Here is a 20720-nt window from a genome sequence, read left to right as displayed (position 1 = left end):
CTATCATCCATCATCATCCTATCTTTCTGTCTTCTCTTACCATCCATCATCATCCTATGGCTCTGTTTCTTCTCTATCATCCATTATCATCCATCATCATCCTCTCTCTCTGTCTCTTCTCTAACATCTATTATCATCTTATCTCTCTGTCACTTCTCTATCACCCATCATCATCCTATCTCTCTCTGTCTCTTCTCTATCATCCATGACCATTCTATCTCTGTCTCTTCTCTATCATCCATCATCATCCTCCTATCTCTGTCACTTCCCTATCATCCATCATCATCCTATCTCTCTCTGTCTCATCTCTATCATCCATCATCGTCCTATCTCTCTGTCTCTTCTCTATCATCCATCATCGTCCTATCTCTCTGTCTCTTCTCTATCAGCCATCATCCTATCTCTCTGTCTCTTCGCTATCATCCATCGTCATCCTATCTCTCTGTCACTTCTCTATCATCTATTATCATCCTAGCTCTGTCACTTCTCTATCTTTCATCACCATCCTATCTCTCTCTGTCTCTTCTCTATCATCCATCATCATCTATCGCTCTGTTTCTTCTCTATCGTCCATCATCATCGTCTCTCTGTCTATTCTCTATCATCCATTATCATCCTCTCTGTCACTTCCCTATCATCCATCATCATCCTATCTCGCTCTGTCACTTCTCTATCATCCATCATCATCCTATCTCTCCCTGTCGCTTCTCTATCAGCCATCATCCTAGCTCTCTCTGTCTCCTCTATCATCCATCATCATCCTATCTCTCTCAGTCTCTTCTCTATCATCCATCATCATCCTATCTCTCTGTCACTTCTCTATCATCCATCATCACCCTATCTCTCTGTCACTTCTCTATCATCTCTTCTCCTCTTTTTCATCCACCTTTTGGACCTAGGTGTTATTTGCTGAATGAGGAGTATCACTCACGTCTATGGAGCAGCCCAGCAGGGCTCCCGACTCCAGGGCCTTCTTAATGATATTGAACATGTTTGAAGGAGGTTTTCTCAGGTCATAGTTCTCAGCGATTCCTCCAGTGAAATCCTCAAAACCCTCGGTGGTGGAGCCTCCAGACAGTGCCTCATAGCAGCCGTTCACCCTGCCAAGAGAGTCAGAGTCCGTTTTATTGGCCAAGTATATTTGTATAGGGAGAATATGACTTGCTACCTTGCTCTCACTTACATGTGTGTTCATTTACACAGCAAGATGAGAGAAGTGAAATTAACCGAGATTAATAAAAGCTGAACACAATATTCATAACATAATAAGAGTTGGCTCAGCTCCCAGGGACCAACAGTGGAAGACTGTGGTTTTACTGGTCAGCTTTAAACGCAGACAGGCAGACAGACAGATATAGACTGGTTGTCTTACTTGGCATAGGCTTTGAGACATGCAGACAGGTAGACAAACATACAGACACACAGGTTGTCTTACTTGGCATAGGCTTTCTCCAGCAGAGCGCTCCAGAACTCTCTTCCCTCTGCTGAGTGGACAAACATCAGCTCTCCATCTTTGACAGGCAGACGGTCGTCAATGACCACATCCACCCACTCCCCAAACTGCCAGAACTACAGGACACAACAACAGCTGGTCAACAGTCACACAACAGCTGGTACACAGTCAGACAACAGCAGCCAGTAAACAGAGAGAGGACATCTGGTACAACACATAAAGAAGACAGCTTTACCTTTACATTCCTGTTCATGGCAGAAGTTATAATCTTAACAACAGTACAGAGTTGTTATGATGGTCATGTATTTGTGGTTGTTAGATCGTACGTCATGGCACTGTGTACACAAACATCCTGATCACCCCTTAATTCCTCATGTAGTGTCACATGACACATTGAGATAATCATAGCTGACGGACAGGTTTTCATACATATTATTCCACACACATTTTTGGTTTTAAAACATCAGATTATGCAAAGTGCGACCTTTTCCAGAGTTACAATTCTGGTCCAGCACTCAAGAGTTTGGAAAAAGATTGAGAGTGAACCCTATTCTATCTTTGTACTATTTAAAACATTGTGTTCACATTCTTGTATCTCTATAGTTGAAGTGCCACCAAGACACACGCCTAGTATGTGATCAGATGTAAAGACTCTCCTCCATCAGCAGCCACATTTTCAACCTACAACTGCAGCTCCCAGTGGCCCACAGCTGAAGACTGGTTTTACTGGGAAGCTCCCAGTGGGACTGAGTGAATGTGATTTGTGGAGCAGGGTGGAGCATGCAGTGGATCCATGGTACCTGGAAGTGGAAGATCCCGGCATAGTTATCTCCAAAGCCCTGGTCGGAGGGCACCACCCTGGCCAGCACGTCTTCATTCAGGGTCAGAGAAGCGATGGCCGCCAACAGCCAACAGTCACCTGAAACCACAAGGTGTCACAGATCAGTTGACCTCATCCAAGACATTTGATTGGTGTTCGAGCCAAGATGCTACTGCCCATAATGCAGAGCAAACTGTGTTGTGGTTGTTCTGAACTAACCTGGGAGCAGGGTACACATCTTTCCTCATCTATTTTTCCACTCCTATCTTTGCCCACTACTTTGAAGGAATGTTTTTCATTAACGTTTTTATAAATCCTAAATCCCCTTGACTCTACCTGTGTATTATGTGTGTGAGAGATTTTTACTCCTAAAATTGAGGTGGGATCCTTTTTCTTAATGCTTGTAGGAAAATGACAATGTGCCACAGCAGAAGAGTCATTCATTCATTGATCTTCAGCTGCTTCTCCGGGGTTGGGTCATGGTGGCAGCAAGCTAAGTAGGGTACTTCAGACATCCCTCTCCCTAGCAACGCCCTCCAGCTCCTCCTGGGGGATCTCAAGGTGTTCCCAGGCCAGATTGGCCATGTAGTCCCTCCAGCGAGTTCTGGGTCTACCCCGGGGTCTTCTCCCAGTTGGCCGTACCCAGTAAACCTCCAAAGGAAGGTGCCCAGGAGGCCTCCTAATCAGATACCCGAACCACCTCAACTGGCTCCTTTCGACGCGAAGGAGCACTGGCTCTGCTCCGAACTCCCTCAGGATGTCCGAGCTCCTCACCCTATCTGTAAGGCTGAGCCCAGACACCCTACGGAGGAAACTCATTTCAGCCACTTGTATCCACGATCTCACCCTTTTGGTCACTACCCAAAGCTCATGACCATAGGTGAGGGTTGGAAGGAAAATTGACTGGTAAATTGAGAGTTTTGCCTTCCGGCTCAGCTCCCTCTTCACCACAACGGTCCAGTACAACATCCGCATTACTGCTGATGCTGCACCAATCCGCCTGTCAATCTCCCGCTCCATCCTACCCTCACTCGTGAACAAGACTCTGAGATACTTGAACTCCTTCACTTGAGGCAACAACTCATCCCCAACCCGGAGGGAGGTGACAGCAGAAGATAGCATCGTGAATTCACGTTTGCAGCAGCCTCACCCAGTACCGTTGATGCAGTGTTTTTGTCCACGTCTGTGTCTTTGTTTGTTGGCTGGGAGAGCTTGGTCTGCTGCGCTGTGGGCCCAGGGACTGCGGCCCTGTCTGGAGCTGCACCCGAGGAGGTAACACCGAGGGCGGTCTGACAGGACGCGGAAGCAGGGCAGGCTAAGGTAACTGCTAGCCCATGCAGACTGGCAGTTCCGCTAACACCGAGAGCAGTCTGGCAGCGGCCTCACCTGGTGTTGACTGTGGTGTTTTTGATGTCGTCGTGAGGAGTGCGGGGAGGTGTGCGGGTCTCTGGCTGGGAGAACTGGCGTTGGATCGGCTGGGAGGGTTTGGTCTGCTTCGTCTGGTTGCCACAGGGACCACGGCCCCAGCCTGGAGCTGCGCCCAAGGAGGAAACACGGAGGGCAGTCTGACAGGATGTGTAATCGGGGCGGGCTAAGCTAACTGCTAGCCCACGCAGACAGACAGCAGTTCCAACAGTCGTCCTGGCTGGCGTTTGTTCCCTTGGACAGTGATTTCTTTTTTTTGTTTAGTTTGGATATGTGTGTTAGTTTGGATATGTGTGTTCTTGTAGTTCGTGGGTGTGTTTTTGTCTCTGTGTGTTGTGCTGCAGTGGGCTGGGGGAAAAACAGCATTTCGCTTCATTTCATGTGTGCAAGTACATGCGGTGAAATGACAAATAAATGAAGTGCTCCCGATTCCTGAAATCTGACCATAACGATTGTGAAACAAAAAACCCCACTGCACATAGAATATAATGAACCCCATAAATCACCTGATAATGCAGGCACCGCATTATCATACCATCACACCACCAGGAAAACCAGGCTGTTACGAGTTTTAACTTTCGTAAAGCCATGATCTTTCTGCATCACATGACCAACTTGTTACTTGTTTGTTTATTTGCTGCACACTGTGTGTGTGTGTGTGTGTGTGTTAAATTTTCAAATGTAATAATATGTAATCAGCCCATGGGAGTTTGGGATCATAAAATAAGCAAATAAAACAAATCGATTAAACAACCAGTCACTTGGAAGTCATCAAGTGTATGAACAGGTAGCACTTATTCACAAACAAATAATGATGATGTAAGAAAGCTAACATTTAAGAGATTAGCAATAGAATAGAAAGTAATAAGTAACGATCTGAGCAGTTGTGGGCCTAATTCAGCCAATCAACTGTGAGGGGAGGAGCCTACACCAAGATCGCCACCCACTTTTCCTCTCACTTCCTGTCAAGTTTAATGTGATACTTAAAGGTACAATAAACCCTGTTTACTTGAAAATAAAAAATAAAAAATTTAAATTATTGTAAAAAACAAGCAGGGAGGCTTGTTCTTTTAAACCCGAGGGCACTTTAAAAGGTTTGAGGGAATAGGATCAGATACAAGCCTACATTCCTCTGCAATTCCAAACGATCATCAGTAAACAAATGATTATTATGATGGACCATCTCATCAAGGGAGACTTTGTATCCTACGGTCTTCTAATGTTACCACTTATTGTGATACGAGTCCCACTTGTATGTCAGAAAAACACAGAACAGTTCAAATCTTTATGGTTTAAGTTCGTTGATACACCATGTGGTGCAACCTGGACACATGCTCAGTAACGAACCTGGGGTCATCTGGTGTTTTGGGTCTTAACATCGGACACCCTCACCTGAGCGACCCAGCCAGGGGGGATCGAGCCCCGACTTGTGTCCAGGTACCGCATTACACCACGTCTCACCCCTCTTCACCCAGAGCCAATGGGAAGCCTTTTCCGTAGCTTCCAAGATGTTCTTAATGGCTCCTCTTCTTTGCAGCCCACAAATCCCCAAGAGTCCCAAGACCTGGTGTAGAGACTGGCCTGCAAAGCCCATGCAGCCCACTTCAATCGGCTCACAGTGGGCCTTCGCACCCATTCCTCCAACACTGGGCTACCAGATCTGCATACCCGGCTCTCTTCCGTTCGTTCGCCTCCTCCGTCTGATCTTCCCAAGGGGCAGTTAGCTCTAGCAGAACTGGCTGTCACGGACATGCAAGTGGCTCTGCTAGAGCTAACCACTTTAGCAACTTATGCAACTGTGACTGGGCCTGAATATTTCTGAGTGTATGTGTCTTTATGAGTGGGCTGGTTGTGCGTGTGTGTGTGTGTGTGTGTGTGTGTGTGTGGAGGGGGGGGGGTTCAGCTGTGGTTTTCTCTGGGCATGCTACACTGGTGAGTCATCAACATGTGAGCAACAAAAGACATTTCCTACAATTCTCCAAAAACTTCAGCAGGGGAGTACTGTGTCTCCGTGTGTGTCTCTGTGTGTGTCTCCGTGTGTGTCTCTGTGTGTGTCTCTGTGTGACTGTGTGACTGTGTGTGCGCCCGTGCATTTATTCACATGGGTGTGTGTATACACAGATATTCCTTCAAGTCAGAATACACTCAGTCCTTTCGGGCGATAAAACTCATTCATTTCCTTCTTGAGTGTTTCCTCAGCTGTTCCTTAAAGCCCCAGTCCTGAATCCCCTCAGTGTGTATGGTGACTGTGTCTCCTGTGTAGGCTTTGGTAAGCTGAGTGTTCACACAAAGGTGACTCAGTTCATCCGGACACAACGTTTATTGACACATAATCATCTAAGTGACCTCTTCAGTCTCACCTGACTGCAGGTGTCCCCGCCCTTTTAAACAATACAGTGGCATAACTACCTCAACCAACCACCAGTTTCATATGCAAATATGGGCGTGGCCATTAACTAGACGCTACAATGACCATGGGTACTATTCACAGAGGACTGGGGAAGAGTTGCAATCACAGCATCGTAAGGGCCCAGGCCCACCAAACCGACTAGCGGCGACGAAGGCTGACTGTCGTGTCACCTCACGTCGCCTGTCGCCGAGGCCAAAAAGTAGCACTTGAACACACCGCAAAGACTACTCACTAAGCTGAACAGCCAATCAGAGTGATCTCTCTCACCGACGGGCTCCGCCCACTCAACATGCTGACTCAACCGAAAAGCTGCCGGCAGGGGTCCGACTCTTGCCGATGGTGTGGGACACACTGCAAAACCTAGGGTTACAGACACTCACCGACGGCCCGACATTGGCCAACGGCCGACCATCGGCCTGGTGTGTCAGGGCCCTAAAATGGTGACAGATGGACTCTTAGCCCCCCCCCCCGGTTCAGGGAAGGTCATTCCTTCTTCACCAGTGTCCTAAATGAATGGTAAATAAAGAAATACTCAAGTGCGCAGGATTTGGACATTCATTGAATAGCTGTTGGCTTAAACACACCACAGGTAGGAAGTATCAGAAAAGACGTTTGTTTACATGTAAATCTTCAGCACTGTAACTTTAAAGCCCTCTAACAATGGCTTCCTCCATCTGTCTGTAATCAAACTACAGCAGTGTGGCCTCGCCCTCTAATTAGACCTGATTAGCTTCAACTAAAATAAAATGGCAGCATGCGGCCTCAGCTGGTTTACATTCCAGACTGGCCAAAAAAAATGTTCTAGACTGTAAACACTCTTGGCTTGTGTGTGTGTGTGTGTGTGTGTATACGTTTTACTATTCTAAGGAACCTGATCCTTGACAGACTACCTTTTTTTGTAAGAAGAACTTGTTGAGTGAAGACATTTTTTCAGTCCTCACTTCTTCAGGGGTCTAGTTTAGGGTTGGGACTTGGGTTTTGGGGTTAGAATTAGGATTAGGTTATGGTTAGGGTAAAGGGTTAAATTACGATTAGAATTAGGATTAAATTATAGTTAGGGTAAAGGGTTAAGGTCGGCATTAGGATTAGGTTATGGCCAGGGTAAGGGTTAAGGTTAGAATCAGGATTAGTTTATGGTTAGGGTAAAGGGTTAAGGTTAGAATTAGGATTAGGTTATGGTTAGGGTAAAGGGTTAAGGTTAGAATTAGGATTAGGGTATGGTTAGGGTAAGGATTAAGGTTAGGCATGTAGTTCTGATGGTTAAGGTTAGGGAATGTAGTAAACAAAGGTCCTCACAACTATGGAAAAACAAACGTGTGTGTGGGGGGGGGGGGGGGCAAAGTTGTGTTGTCCATCAGGCTTTTCCTGGTTTAACTCACCCAGAGCTCCCTGGCAGATGTCAGTCCTGGTCGCTCCTCCAACAATGAACTCGGGGCTGGAGACCAGTTCCTGGAAAAAAAAACCCACACATTTAGCTCCACCGCAATGGTTTAGGTCTTCAGGAGCAGACCAGGTTCTGAGACAAGCTTCTGGTATACCAGGATCTTAGACCAGGTTCTGGTCAGGTCAGGTCAGGACAGAGCACGTCAGGTCTGATTCAAGCTTTAAAAACCACGAATCCTTTTCTTAATTCCAATTAAACAACATAAACCTCAGTCTGAGTGAATACTTCAGTCTTTCTCTTCACTGGGTCATGAATCCTTTCCAGATGTTCCATCACTTCTCCTCTGACCCTCTGACTGAACAAACACAGCAGAGGACAGGAGTCCTGGAGTAACAGGACACGGGTGTCACAGATATGAATCTGTATGTTAAGTTTGTTATTGGAGGTAGGTCTAGCGTTGCCTACATTTTCACTGGAGTAGCTAATGCTACGTATCATTTACATCATATCCAGCCTGGACGCTAAACGTTGACATTGTAAAACAGATAGATGATTTAGCAGCGGTTCAGCAGAACTAAAGTTAGCTTGTCTAATCAAGTTTTTAGCTAACCACCAACCCAGAAACTAAAGTTAGCTTGTTTAGTCGTGTTTTAGCTAACCGCCAACCCAGAAACTAAAGTTAGCTGTCTAGTCACGTTTTAGCTAACCGCAAACCCAGAAACTAAAGTTAGCTTGTCTAGTCGTGTTTTAGCTAACCGCCAACCCAGAAACTAAAGTTAGCTGTCTCGTCATGTTTTAGCTAACCGCAAACCCAGAAACTAAAGTTAGCTTGTCTAGTCGTGTTTTAGACCCAGAAACTAAAGTTAGCTTGTCTAGTCACATTTTAGCTAACCGCCAACCCAGAAACTAAAGTTAGCTTGTCTAGTCACATTTTAGCTAACCGCCAACCCAGAAACTAAAGTTAGCTGTCTAGTCACGTTTTAGCTAACCGCCAACCCAGAAACTAAAGTTAGCTGTCTAGTGATGTTTTAGCTAACCGCCAACCCAGAAACTAAAGTTAGCTTGTCTAGTCACATCTTAGCTAACCGCAAACCCAGAAACTAAAGTTAGCTTGTCTAGTCACATTTTAGCTAACCGCCAACCCAGAAACTAAAGTTAGGTTGTCTAGACACGTTTTAGCTAACCGCCAACCCAGAAACTAAAGTTAGCTTGTCTAGTCGTGTTTTAGCTAACCGCCAACCCAGAAACTAAAGTTAGCTTGTCTAGTCATGTTTTAGCTAACCGCCAACCCAGAAACTAAAGTTAGCTGTCTAGTTATATTTTAGCTAACCGCCAACCCAGAAACTAAAGTTAGCTGTCTAGTTATAGTTTAGCTAACCGCCAACCCAGAAACTAAAGTTAGCTTGTCTAGTCACATTTTAGCTAACCGCCAACCCAGAAACTAAAGTTAGCTTGTCTAGTCGCGTTTTAGCTAACCGCCAACCCAGAAACTAAAGTTAGCTTGTCTAGTCATGTTTTAGCTAACCGCCAACCCAGAAACTAAAGTTAGCTTGTCTAGTCGTGTTTTAGCTAACCGCCAACCCAGAAACTAAAGTTAGCTTGTCTAGACATGTTTTAGCTAACCGCCAACCCAGAAACTAAAGTTAGCTTGTCTAGACATGTTTTAGCTAACCGCCAACCCAGAAAAAAGCAAAGCCAACTCATTAGAAACACTTAAAACTCATCTAAAGACGGGCTGTGTGGACAGGTGACAGGACGTCTTCTGTCAAGATGGCGCCTGTGAGGACGAACCGCCACGGACGACACCACCAACGGCAGGGGGGGGGGAGACTAGCGGGGGGATTCAGGAAAATAGGTTTTGCTAGTTAGCTTACCAATAAGAACTATTGGTAATTCAAAAATATATATATATATTTGACCTTTTACAGAAGCATATATTTTAGACGAACTCGCCCACAGACATATGTGCAGGGGTTGCAGAACAGAAAACCAGTCCAGATTCGCGAAACCTGAATGATTGACAGCTCGACAGCACTCTGTTCCGGCTGCGGGTCTGTTGTTTCTGAGGAAATGACATTTAAAATGATTCCTCGTTTTTATCCCTCCAAGTTATTTCTACAAAGACATAAACGGGACATTGATGTGGACTGCTGTCAACTGGTTCCAGAGGCTTTAGGTCATTTATTTCGGTCTTGTCCGAAGGCGTTTCCTCCGCCGGGCCGTGCTACACCACTGCACGTGTTGCTGGTACGACAGTGTTAACAAGCGCACCACCTCTGCACGTCACCGTCCCGACAGCCACGGCCACCCCGGCGCTGTGTCCTGGAGGCCACCCCGGCGCCGTGTCCTGGCTCTGCACATCCAGGCCACCCCGGCGCCGTGGCCCCGGCGCCGTGGCCTGGCTCTGCACATCTAGGCCACCCCGGCGCTGTGTCCTGGAGGCCACCCCGGCGCTGTGTCCTGGAGGCCACCCCGGCGCCGTGTCCTGGCTCTGCACATCCAGGCCACCCCGGCGCCGTGTCCTGGCTCTGCACATCCAGGCCACCCCGGCGCCGTGGCCTGGCTCTGCACATCCAGGCCACCCCGGCGCCGTGGCCCCGGCACCGTGGCCTGGCTCTGCACATCCAGGCCACCCCGGCGCCGTGGCCTGGCTCTGCTCATCCAGGCTGGTTTCTTGTTCTTTCTCTAATTGCTTCCACCCAGTTTTAGCAGGGAAACTGGGGGTGTTACAAAGCCTCATCATCTAATTGCTTCCACCCAGTTTTAGCAGGGAAACTGGGGGTGTTACAAAGCCTCATCACCCAGACGACCGTGCGGCGCTGAAGGAAAGCAGACAGCTCCAGGGGACTGCCTGGCTGTTCACACCAGTCCAGTACCAGTGGCTTACCAGGCTGATGTGTGAACGTCCCTGCAGCAGTCAGAGGCCCGGAGACCGGGCAGGAACCAGTCTGCTGCCCCGCTCACGGCCTTCTCGCCACAGACACACTCCAGGAGCACACGAGCAGCAAACAGCACAGTGTGGCTCGGTGTCAGATGGTTGTGTATCAGCAAGCCAGCGTGGTGAGAGGTGTGGGACTAAACAGGTGTTGTGTAACGTTACTCGGTACTCATACGGCAGTAGTACAGGGCCACATCTGTTTCTGCGCCTTGTATAACCCCCTTCACACGCGCACCGTGGTCCACAGACTGGTTATAACCCCGCCCCCCACACCCCCCCCGTCACAGCACTTCCGGTGGATTTCAACTCCCCGACAGACTTGCTGTGGAGAAGACTGCTGGTGATAACGTCTAACATCTGATGACGTACGTCCAAAGCAACTTCTGCTAAATGGCATGCACGAGACTCATTCCATCATGATAGGCAGAGCTTATTAATGAAAGCCATGATGATGATGATGATGGTGGTTCGTTCCTTTAAACTGAACGAACCAGGAAATAAAAACTTTTTCTTTTTTTCTTTCTTTTTTGCGGTCTTTTCGTCCTAAATGATTCCGGAAATGCAACGGCAGTAGACGGCCAACACTATCCCGGAAGTGAAAATAAAGGTTTTAAAAGCAAGTCTGCTTGTGAAACGTCTTACACGAACAGCGACCGTCGACAACTGTGAGCGCGCGTTACGCTGCGCAGAGCGCACCGCCGCCGTCCCCCGGGCCGCCGCTAGGGGTCGCCCCCCGGGCCGCCGCTAGGGGTCAGAGCGCTTCTGACTGGTTACCCTGATTTACAAAGCCATCACTAAAGTCCTCCGTGTGGACTTATACGGACACAGAACCTCAACCACACCGAACCAGCCCTCAGCGGACCGGCCCAGGAGCCAGACTCCCGGACTGCTCCGCACCTCCTACGGCGCGGCGCGTAAGGCGTTCCCGGCCATCCCCTCCCCGGCCACAGGAGTGGCGGTGACGGGGAGGGAGCGGTTCCGTACCGTGGGTCTCTTCCAGACGACTCCGCGGGTCTTGTGGGAGCTGCGGCCCAGCTCGTTGAAGCCCAGCGACTCGGGCGCGGTTGGAAACGTCGGGTCGCAGAAAAGTTCCGCCTGGCCCAGACAGCCGCTCCGCAGCGCCTGGAAGTCCTGGTTCAGGTACTTCACTGCGTTGGCGTTGGTTCCGAACCCGGCGGCCAGGGCCCTCTTCTTGGCCAGACTGGAAGCCACGCCGGACATTTTCTTTCCTTTCCTCGTTATGTGAAGCGGACACAGAGAGAGAGAGAGTTCTCCTTCCCCGCCGTGCGCGCTGCGAGCGTGATGAAGACTGATGGAAAGTTTACCCAGAACCCGCCCCGAGATCTGCGGGCGGAGCCAGGCGAGTTCCTGCCTGCACACGCGCACACTCACACGCACACTCTCACACCACGCACACACACTCTCTCTCTCTCTCTCTCACACACACACACACACACACTCTCTCTCTCTCACACACACACACACACACACACACACACACACTCTCTCACACCACACACACTCTCACGCAGAGGGGCGTGTGTGTGCGTGTGCGTGCGTGTGCGTGTTTAAAGACGGGGTGTGGCTCTGAGGCCCGCGGAGGAAAACCTCCCTGATCAGACGGTTGAAGTCCAGTAACTTTCACCATACAGGAGGATGTTGAGTACGGAGGACGAATCCCCCAACCGCCTGACTCACATCTGTCACAGCTTTATGTGCACAAATACACCATTACACACACACACACACACACACACATCACATCACATATATACATATATACACACATCATATACACATATCACATATATATATACACACACATCATATACACATATCACATATATACATACATATATACACAGACACATATATACATACACACATATATACACACATCATATACACATATCACATATATACATACACATATCACATATATACATACACATATACACGCATATATATACATACACACATATTACATATACATACATACACATATCACATATATACATACACAAATACACACATCACATACACATCGTATATACATACACATATCACATACATATATACATACATATATACGCATACACATATAAACATACACACATACACATGTATACATACACACATACACATATCACATATATATATACACATTTATACATATATATACATACATACACATATCACATACATATATACATACACACACATCACATACACATATCACATACACATATACACATATATACATAGACATACACACACATCACATACATACACACACATATCACATACATATACACATATCACCTACACATACACATATACACACATCACATACACATATATACGTACATACACACATACACATATCACATACATATATACATACACATATCACATATACTACACATGTATACATAGACATACACACATCACATACACACATATATACATACACAGATACACATATCACATACATATATACACATATCACATACACATATCACATACACATATATACATACACACATATCACATACATATATACACATACACACATCACATACATATACACATATGTACATATATACAATCACATACATATATCACATACATATAAACATATCACATACATATAAACATATATACACATATATACATATCACATACATATACACATATTATATACACATATACACATCACATACAATACACAAATACATACACATATAAATATCACATACACATATACACATACATATACACTATATACACATATACATACACATACCACATATACACATATTCATATCACATATACATATCATAAACATGTCACATACATATAACACATATACTATCACATACACATATCACATATATCACATGTACATATCACATCACATACATATATGACATACATATATCACATACATATCACATACATATATCACATCAAATATCACATACACATCACATACATATATCACATACACATCACACACATATATCGCATACACATACACATCACGTATATATAACATACACATACATATATCACATACACACAGCACATATCACATACATATATCACATACACATCACATATCACATACACACATCACATACACAAATCACATACACACATCACATACACATATCACATACACATATCACGTACACACATCACATACACAAATCACATACACACATCACATACACACATCACGTACACATATTACATGCACATATCACATGTTTGTGTGCAGAAATGACATCACATCTCTCTCCACGTATGTTTCCAAAAGGGGACTCGAGCTACAAAGTACATGAACTTTGTGGCAGTGCATCAGACTTAGTATTGTGGAGGATGACAGAAAGGAGACGAGACCACTTCTCCTTTTGACCACACAGCCGAGGGGTCGTTTATTTCCTCCCTCTCTTTAAGTGAACAGTTTACTGTATCAAAACCTCAGCCTCGTGTCTACCCACAATCCTCACTGCTAACCCCTGAACCCATTGTCTTAAAGGGACTGTCTGTGGTCCGCATGGTGAATATGTAACCTGCAAGTAGGTCACTACACACGCCCCCCCAGAATTCACCATGACAACAAGAAGAAGAAAAACAATCAACGTGGCGGGGGACGAATAATGCGGCCAAAACACCTCCTCTTGAAGGGTGTAGGGACAGGGGGCATCCACGCCAAGGGGGCTGGGCCAGCTGAACAGGCCTGTCCAAGTCCAAGTGAGCCGGCTTGAGGCGGTGCGCCGAAACCCTCTCCGGCTTACCACCCACGTCCACCTCAAAGTTCTTAGCCCCCGCTGCCAGAACACGGAAAGGGCCATCGTAGGGGGGCCGCAGGGGGGCACGGTGGGCGTCGTGCCTGAGGAAGAGGAACCGGGCCGACTGCAGGTCCTTGGGGACGTAAGACTGAGGGAGACCGGGCCGCAAAGTTGGGACTGGAGTGAAAACGGCGGTAGCATCCTGGAACACAGCCCGTTGGCGGGCAGCAGATCAGGGTGCTGCACCGTCTGGGGGAAATTCCCCCCGGGACCCGCAGTGGCTGGCTGTAATTCACCTCGGCCGACGAGGACTGGAGGTCTTCCTTAGGGGCAGTCAGCAGGCCAAGTATGACCCGACTCAGTTGCTGTCTGTGAGGCTGGCCCGAAGAGCGGCCTTCATAGAACAATGAAACCGCTCACATAAACCGTTGCCCTGCGGGTTGTACACCGTGGTGTGGTGCAGCTTCACTCCTAGGCTTTCAGCAACTGCAGTCCAGAGCTTGGATGTGAACTGCGGGCCCCGGTCAGAAGTGAGATCAGATAGCGTGCCAAACCGGGCTACCCAGGACCCGATGAATGCCCGGGCCACCTCGGCAGATGTGGTGGAAGACAATGGAATTGCCTCCGGCCACCTGGTGGTCCTGTCCACCATGATGAGGAGGTGAGTGAAACCACGGGAGGAGGGAAGGGGGTCCCACTAGGTCCACATTGACATGACCGAAATGCCACGGGTGCCTTGGTGTGGCGGTGAACCATGGAGCTCTGAAACACCACTGGCCCAGTCCTTGACGTCCTTCCTGAGGCCATGCCACACGAACTTGGCCCCCATCAACTTCGTTGACGCCTTCATGCCTGGGTGTGAAAGGCCATGGATGACGTTGAAAACCTGCTGCCGCTAGCCAGTGGGCACCATGGGCTGGGGCTGACCCGTGGAGATGTCACAGAGAAGCGTGGCCCCGGCGTCGTCGAACACAATATCCTTCAACCGCAGCCCACTGTCAGCGGTCCAGTAGGCCTGCACTTCTGTGTTAGCAGCCTTTTCTGCAGCCATGGCTGCGTAGTTGAGTCCCAAGACGGCCCCCAAAATCGCCCGGGAGAGGCAGTTGGTGACGGAGTTGTCCTTGCCAGCGACGTGCCGGATATCAGTGCTGAACTCCAAGATGTAAGAAAGCTGGTGCTGCAAGCGCCAAGACCACACATTGGCTTTGGCCATGGCGAACGCAAGTGCCTTGTGGTCCACAAATAGAGAACTGGTGGCCTTCCAGCAGGAACCGGAAACGGCGGATGGCGAGAAACAGGCCAAGAAGCTTCCGGTCGAAGTAACTGTATTTCCTCTCACTGCTGCGCAGCTGGCGGCTGAAAAAAGCAAGCGGCTGCCAGGCTCTGCCCACCCACTGCTCATACCCTGCCCCCACGGCGTAATCTGAGGCAGCCGTGGTGAGTGCTACTGGGGCAGTTGGTGATGGATGCACCAACAAGGCAGCGTCCGCCAGAGCAGCCTTAGCGTCCTCAAACGCCTGGTTTCTCTCTTCTGATCAGTCCAGTGGGCCCTTGGGGTCCTTACCCTTCAGAACGTCATACAAGGGGCGCATGAGATGAGCCATCCGGGGAATAAACCAGTTGTAAAAGTTCACCATGCTCAGGAACTCCTGCAGGGACTTCACCATGTTTGGGCGTGGGAACCTGGCAACAGTGTCCACCTTGTCAGGGAGGGGGGTTGCTCCGTCCTTTGTAACCCGGTGCCCGAGGTAGTCGATGGCTGGCAGGCCCAACTGGCACTTTGCCGGGTTGACGATGAGCCCATGCTGGCTGAGCCGTTCCAACAGCTGCCGGAGGTGGACCAGGTGCTCTGCTGTGGACGTACTGGCCACGAGAATGTCACCCAGATAAACAAACAGGGACGGCATATCTCGCAGCACAGAGTCCATGAGCCGCTGAAAGGTCTGTGCAGCCCCCTTGAGCCCAAACAGCATCCTCAGGAACTCAAACAGGCCGAACGGCGGGATTACTGCCGTCTTCGGCACATCCTGCGGGCGGACCGGCACCTGGTGGAATCTGTTCACGAGGTCCACCTTGGAGAAGATGGCCGCCCCCGCCAAGTGCACGGAGAAGTCCTGGATGTGCGGAACGGGGTAGCGGTCTGGCGTCGTGGCGTTGTTGAGGCGGCGGTAATCACCACATGGGCGCCAGCCGCTGTTAGCCTTCGTGACCATATGCAGGGGGGAGGCCCATGGACTGTCGCAGCGGCGCACGATGCCGAGGTGCTCCATGTTGGCAAACTCCTCCTTGGCGATGGCGAACTTGGCTGAGTCGAGGCGCCGTGCATGGGCGTAGACTGGAGGGCCCGAGGTGGTGATGTAGTGGTCCACTCCATGCTTGGTGACTGCTGAGGAGAAGATGGGCCTTGTGAGGTCCGGAAACTCTCCGGTGGCAATCATGTTGGACAAGCCGATGGGACCCGCCTCCCCCAGCATACATTGGTAGGAGCAGAAGGAGACGGCGTCAATCAAGCGGCGGTTTGTAACGTCTACCAACAGTCCATAAGCGCGCAGGAAATCCGCACCCAGGAGGGCAATGGACACCTTCATCATTACAAAGTCCCAGCCGAACCGCCGACCTCCAAAAACCACCTTCACATACCTCGTGCCATAGGTGCGGACGGGGGTGTCGTTGGCAGCATCCATGGGAGTCCCAATCCGCCGGCCATCGCGTCCACTGGTGTCACAGGCAGGACGCTCCGCTGCAAACCCGAATCAACTAGCAACTGCCGGCCGGAGACGGTGTCCTGAATAAACAGCAGCCTGCCTTCCTGGCCAACGCTCAGGGCTGCTACTGAGCGCCGGCCCTGGCTTTCCCCGCCCTGCTGAAAGTGCATGGTGCACGACTTTGGTTCCAAACCTAGCATGGTAGAAGCACAGTCCCCCTGAGTCCTGCTGCCAACGAGAAACTGCCGCTGCGGCAACGCCCGCAGCCTCAACCGGTGGTGGTGGAAGAGCGTGGGCAGGCCGCAGAGCGGCCGCACACTGCTGGCGAGTAAAATCCTGTCAGCCTCCGTGGCCAACTCCCGAAAGTTACTGGTGGTGGACAACTTGGAGCTGGCCAAGGCAGCATGGAGGTGCGAGGAGAGCTGACGGAGGAACAGCTGGCCGGAAAGGAAGGCGGGGTCGCACGAACCCAGCATACTCAGCATCTTGTCCATTAGCTCCAATGGCTTGCCGTCTCCCAGGCCTTGCAGCGAAAACCACCAGTCCGCCCGCTCCACCTCTGCTAGCTCAAAAGCCTGCAGCAAGGGTCTCTTAATCGTGGCGGGTGGCGGGGCTTGCAGCAGGCCCAGTATCCGTGACGCCGTAGATGTTCCGAGTGCCGCCATGACGTAGTGGTACTTGGTCTCATCCACGGTGATGTTCCTAATAGCGAACTGGGCCTCGATGTGAGCGGACCATGCTGCCGCAGCCGTCTCCCGGAAGTCAGGCAGATGGAGCGAGACGGCGTTAGATACTGCCGCTGCTCCGGTAGCTTCGTTCTCCATGGCTCACGTCGGTTGGGGTCACCAATGTGGAGGATGCAAGAAAGGAGACGAGACCGCTTCTCCTTGTGACCACACAGCCGTTGGGTCGTTTATTTCCTCCCTCTGTTTACTGTATTAAAACCTCAGCCTCGTGGCTACCCACAATCCTCTCGGGTAACCCCTGAACCCATTGTCTTAAAGGGAGCGTCTCTGGCCGGCATGGTGAATATGTAACCTGCAAGCAGGCCCCAACAGTGTATAGACATCTCCATGTGAGCATAACTGGGAATAAAGAAGTGTGATACATGGCTGTATGTTGTCAGTCTGACTAGTGCCAGTAAGAGGAATCCAGTAAAACCGGCTGTTTCTAATACGGACCTACGTGTCTGAATAAAGTAAGACTTGATTGATTGGTTGGTTGATTGATTGATTGATTGTGTCCATGTAAATTACTTTGTAGTTCGAGTCCCCGCGTCACCAGCTCTGATATGATTATAATGTTGTTGTCCTGTGACATCATAAAGACGTGTAGCAGGACGCCTCATCCCCACACTGAGTTTATCCAGTGGCGTGGCCACGGGGGGAGGGGGATGGGGGCATTTGCCCCCCCCCCCCACTTTTGTCAAAAATGGTCCTCGAGATTCCTTCAAAAGCGAGGAGAAGATGCCGGGGTATAGGCTGAGTAGGGTAAGAACTTTTCGAAGAAATACTGGAAGAGGATTACGTAAGTGAATTACACGATGGCCATTTATAGCGAAAGTGCTCCTGTTATTCGAGGTCATTGTAACTGTGATGTGATGTGATGTGATGTGATGTGATGTGATGTGGTGAGGTCATACATCAGTATTGGATTGCTTTCATCACACAGACATTGGAAGCAATGGAAGGTATTCAAATTTCAATCCGCATAATGAGGTGTTTTAATCCACATAATGAGGTGTTTTAATCCACAAAATGAGGTGTTTTAATCCACAAAATGAGGTGTTTTAATCCACGAGGTGTTTTAATCCACATAATGAGGTGTTTTAATCCACATGAGGTGTTTTATTCCACATAATGAGGTGTTTTAATCCACATAATGAGGTGTTTTAATCCATAAAATGAGGTGTTTTAATCCACAAAATGAGGTGTTTTAATCCAAATGAGGTGTTTTAATCCACAAAATGAGGTGTTTTAATCCACAAAATGAGGTGTTTTAATCCACAAAATGAGGTGTTTTAATCCACAAAATTAGGTATTTTAATCCACATAATGAAGTGTTTTAATCCGCATAACGAGGTACTTTAATCCACATAATGAGATGTGTTAATCCACAAAATGAGGTAATTTAATCCACATAATGAGGTGTTTTAATCCACATAATGAGATGTTTTAATCCACAAAATGAGGTGTTTTAATCCACAGTTTTAATTCGCAAAATGAGGTGTTTTAATCCACAAAATGAGGTGTTTTAATCAACATGGTGTTTTAATCCACATGAGGTGTTTTAATCCACAAAATGAGGTGTTTTAATCCACAAAATTAGGTGTTTTAATCAACATGAGGTGTTTTAATCCACATGAGGTGTTTTAATCCACAAAATGAGGTGTTTTAATCCACATAATGAGGTGTTTTAATCCACATAATGAGGTACTTTAATCCACATAATGAGATATGTTAATCCACAAAATGAGGTAATTTAATCCACATAATGAGGTGTTTTAATCCACATGAGGTGTTTTAATCAACGTAATTAGGTACTTTAAGCCACATAATGAGGTACTTTAATCCACATAATGAGGTGTTTTAATCCACATAATGAGGTGTTTTAATCCATATAATGGGGTGTTTTAATCCACATAATGAGGTACTTTAATCCACATAATGAGGTGTTTTAATCCACGTAATGAGGTACTAAATCCACATAATGAGGTTTTTTAATCCACATAATGAGGTACTTAATCCACATAATGAGGTGCTTTAATCCACATAATGAGGCGTTTTAATCCACGTAATGGAGGTACTTAATCCACATAATGAGGTTTTTAATCCACATAATGAGGTGTTTTAATCCACGTAATGAGGTACTTTAATCCACATAATGAGGTGTTTTAATCAACGTAATTAGGTACTTTAATCCACATAATGAGGTTTTTAAATCCACATAATGAGGTGTTTTAATCCACATGAGGTGTTTTATTCCACATAATGAGGTGCTTTAATCCACATAATGAGGTGCTTTAATCCACACAATGAGGCGTTTTAATCCACGTAATGAGGTACTTAATCGACATAATGAGGGGTTTTAATCCACATAATGAGGTTTTTTAATCCACATAACGAGGTGTTTTAATCCACATACTTTACTTTATTTGTACTTTATTGATCTGAACTATGACAAACTGAACTCTTTGTGTGTCAGTAGAAACTGCACTATCTTAATATACTCTCCCCCCTTCAATTTACGCAGTACCACGTGACACATTTGTTGTGTTCTATGCATACGCCAGTAGGTGGCACCAATGTTATGAATGCCCTGTTGCGTGTAAGGTAAGAGATAGGAGAAGAAACACGGTGTTGTAAACCTGCTTCGCTTTAAAAGCCTGTATCATAAATAATCACAATTTATATCACAAATAATCACAATTTATATCACAAATAATCATAATTTTTATATCACAAGTAATCATAATTTATATCACAAATAATCATAATTTTTATATCACAAGTAATCTTAACGTATATCATAAATAACCATAACTTATGTCATAAATAACGATAACTTATGTCATAAATAACCATAACTTATGTCATAAATAGCCATAACTTCTGTCATAATGGTCTACGTGGGCAGAGAAATACACAGTGGTAGCTAATCCTATCAGCTGACTTGTGGAATACCTCTTAAAGGCGTTGCATGGCAGCACAGCGCCAGCAGAGGCTTCTAGCGTGTTCTGCACAACACACCTGTGGGCGCTGAGCTGCACCGTAACTGTTCACAACTG

The 20720-nt window shown here is 47.5% G+C and overlaps 1 protein-coding gene across 1 annotated transcript in view; it reads right to left on the bottom strand.

Annotated features, from left to right (window-relative positions):
- Positions 1 to 11796, bottom strand: part of LOC130113470 (calpain-2 catalytic subunit-like) — a 35669-nt gene extending 23873 nt beyond the window's left edge. The window contains exons 1-5 of the mRNA XM_056281084.1: positions 11415 to 11796; positions 7488 to 7557; positions 2254 to 2372; positions 1436 to 1569; positions 932 to 1100 (exon numbers count right to left, since the gene is read on the bottom strand). Coding sequence (XP_056137059.1) covers positions 932 to 1100; positions 1436 to 1569; positions 2254 to 2372; positions 7488 to 7557; positions 11415 to 11651 — 729 coding nt within the window. The 5' untranslated portion in view covers positions 11652 to 11796. The remainder of the gene's footprint in view (positions 1 to 931; positions 1101 to 1435; positions 1570 to 2253; positions 2373 to 7487; positions 7558 to 11414) is intronic.
- Positions 11797 to 20720: the final 8924 nt, after the last annotated feature.

Source organism: Lampris incognitus, chromosome 5 (assembly GCF_029633865.1).
Source record: "Lampris incognitus isolate fLamInc1 chromosome 5, fLamInc1.hap2, whole genome shotgun sequence".
Classification (NCBI taxonomy): Eukaryota; Metazoa; Chordata; class Actinopteri; order Lampriformes; family Lampridae; genus Lampris; species Lampris incognitus.
The sequence above is the reverse complement of the archived record's forward strand: the minus strand, read 5'-3'. Positions and strand labels throughout refer to the sequence as shown.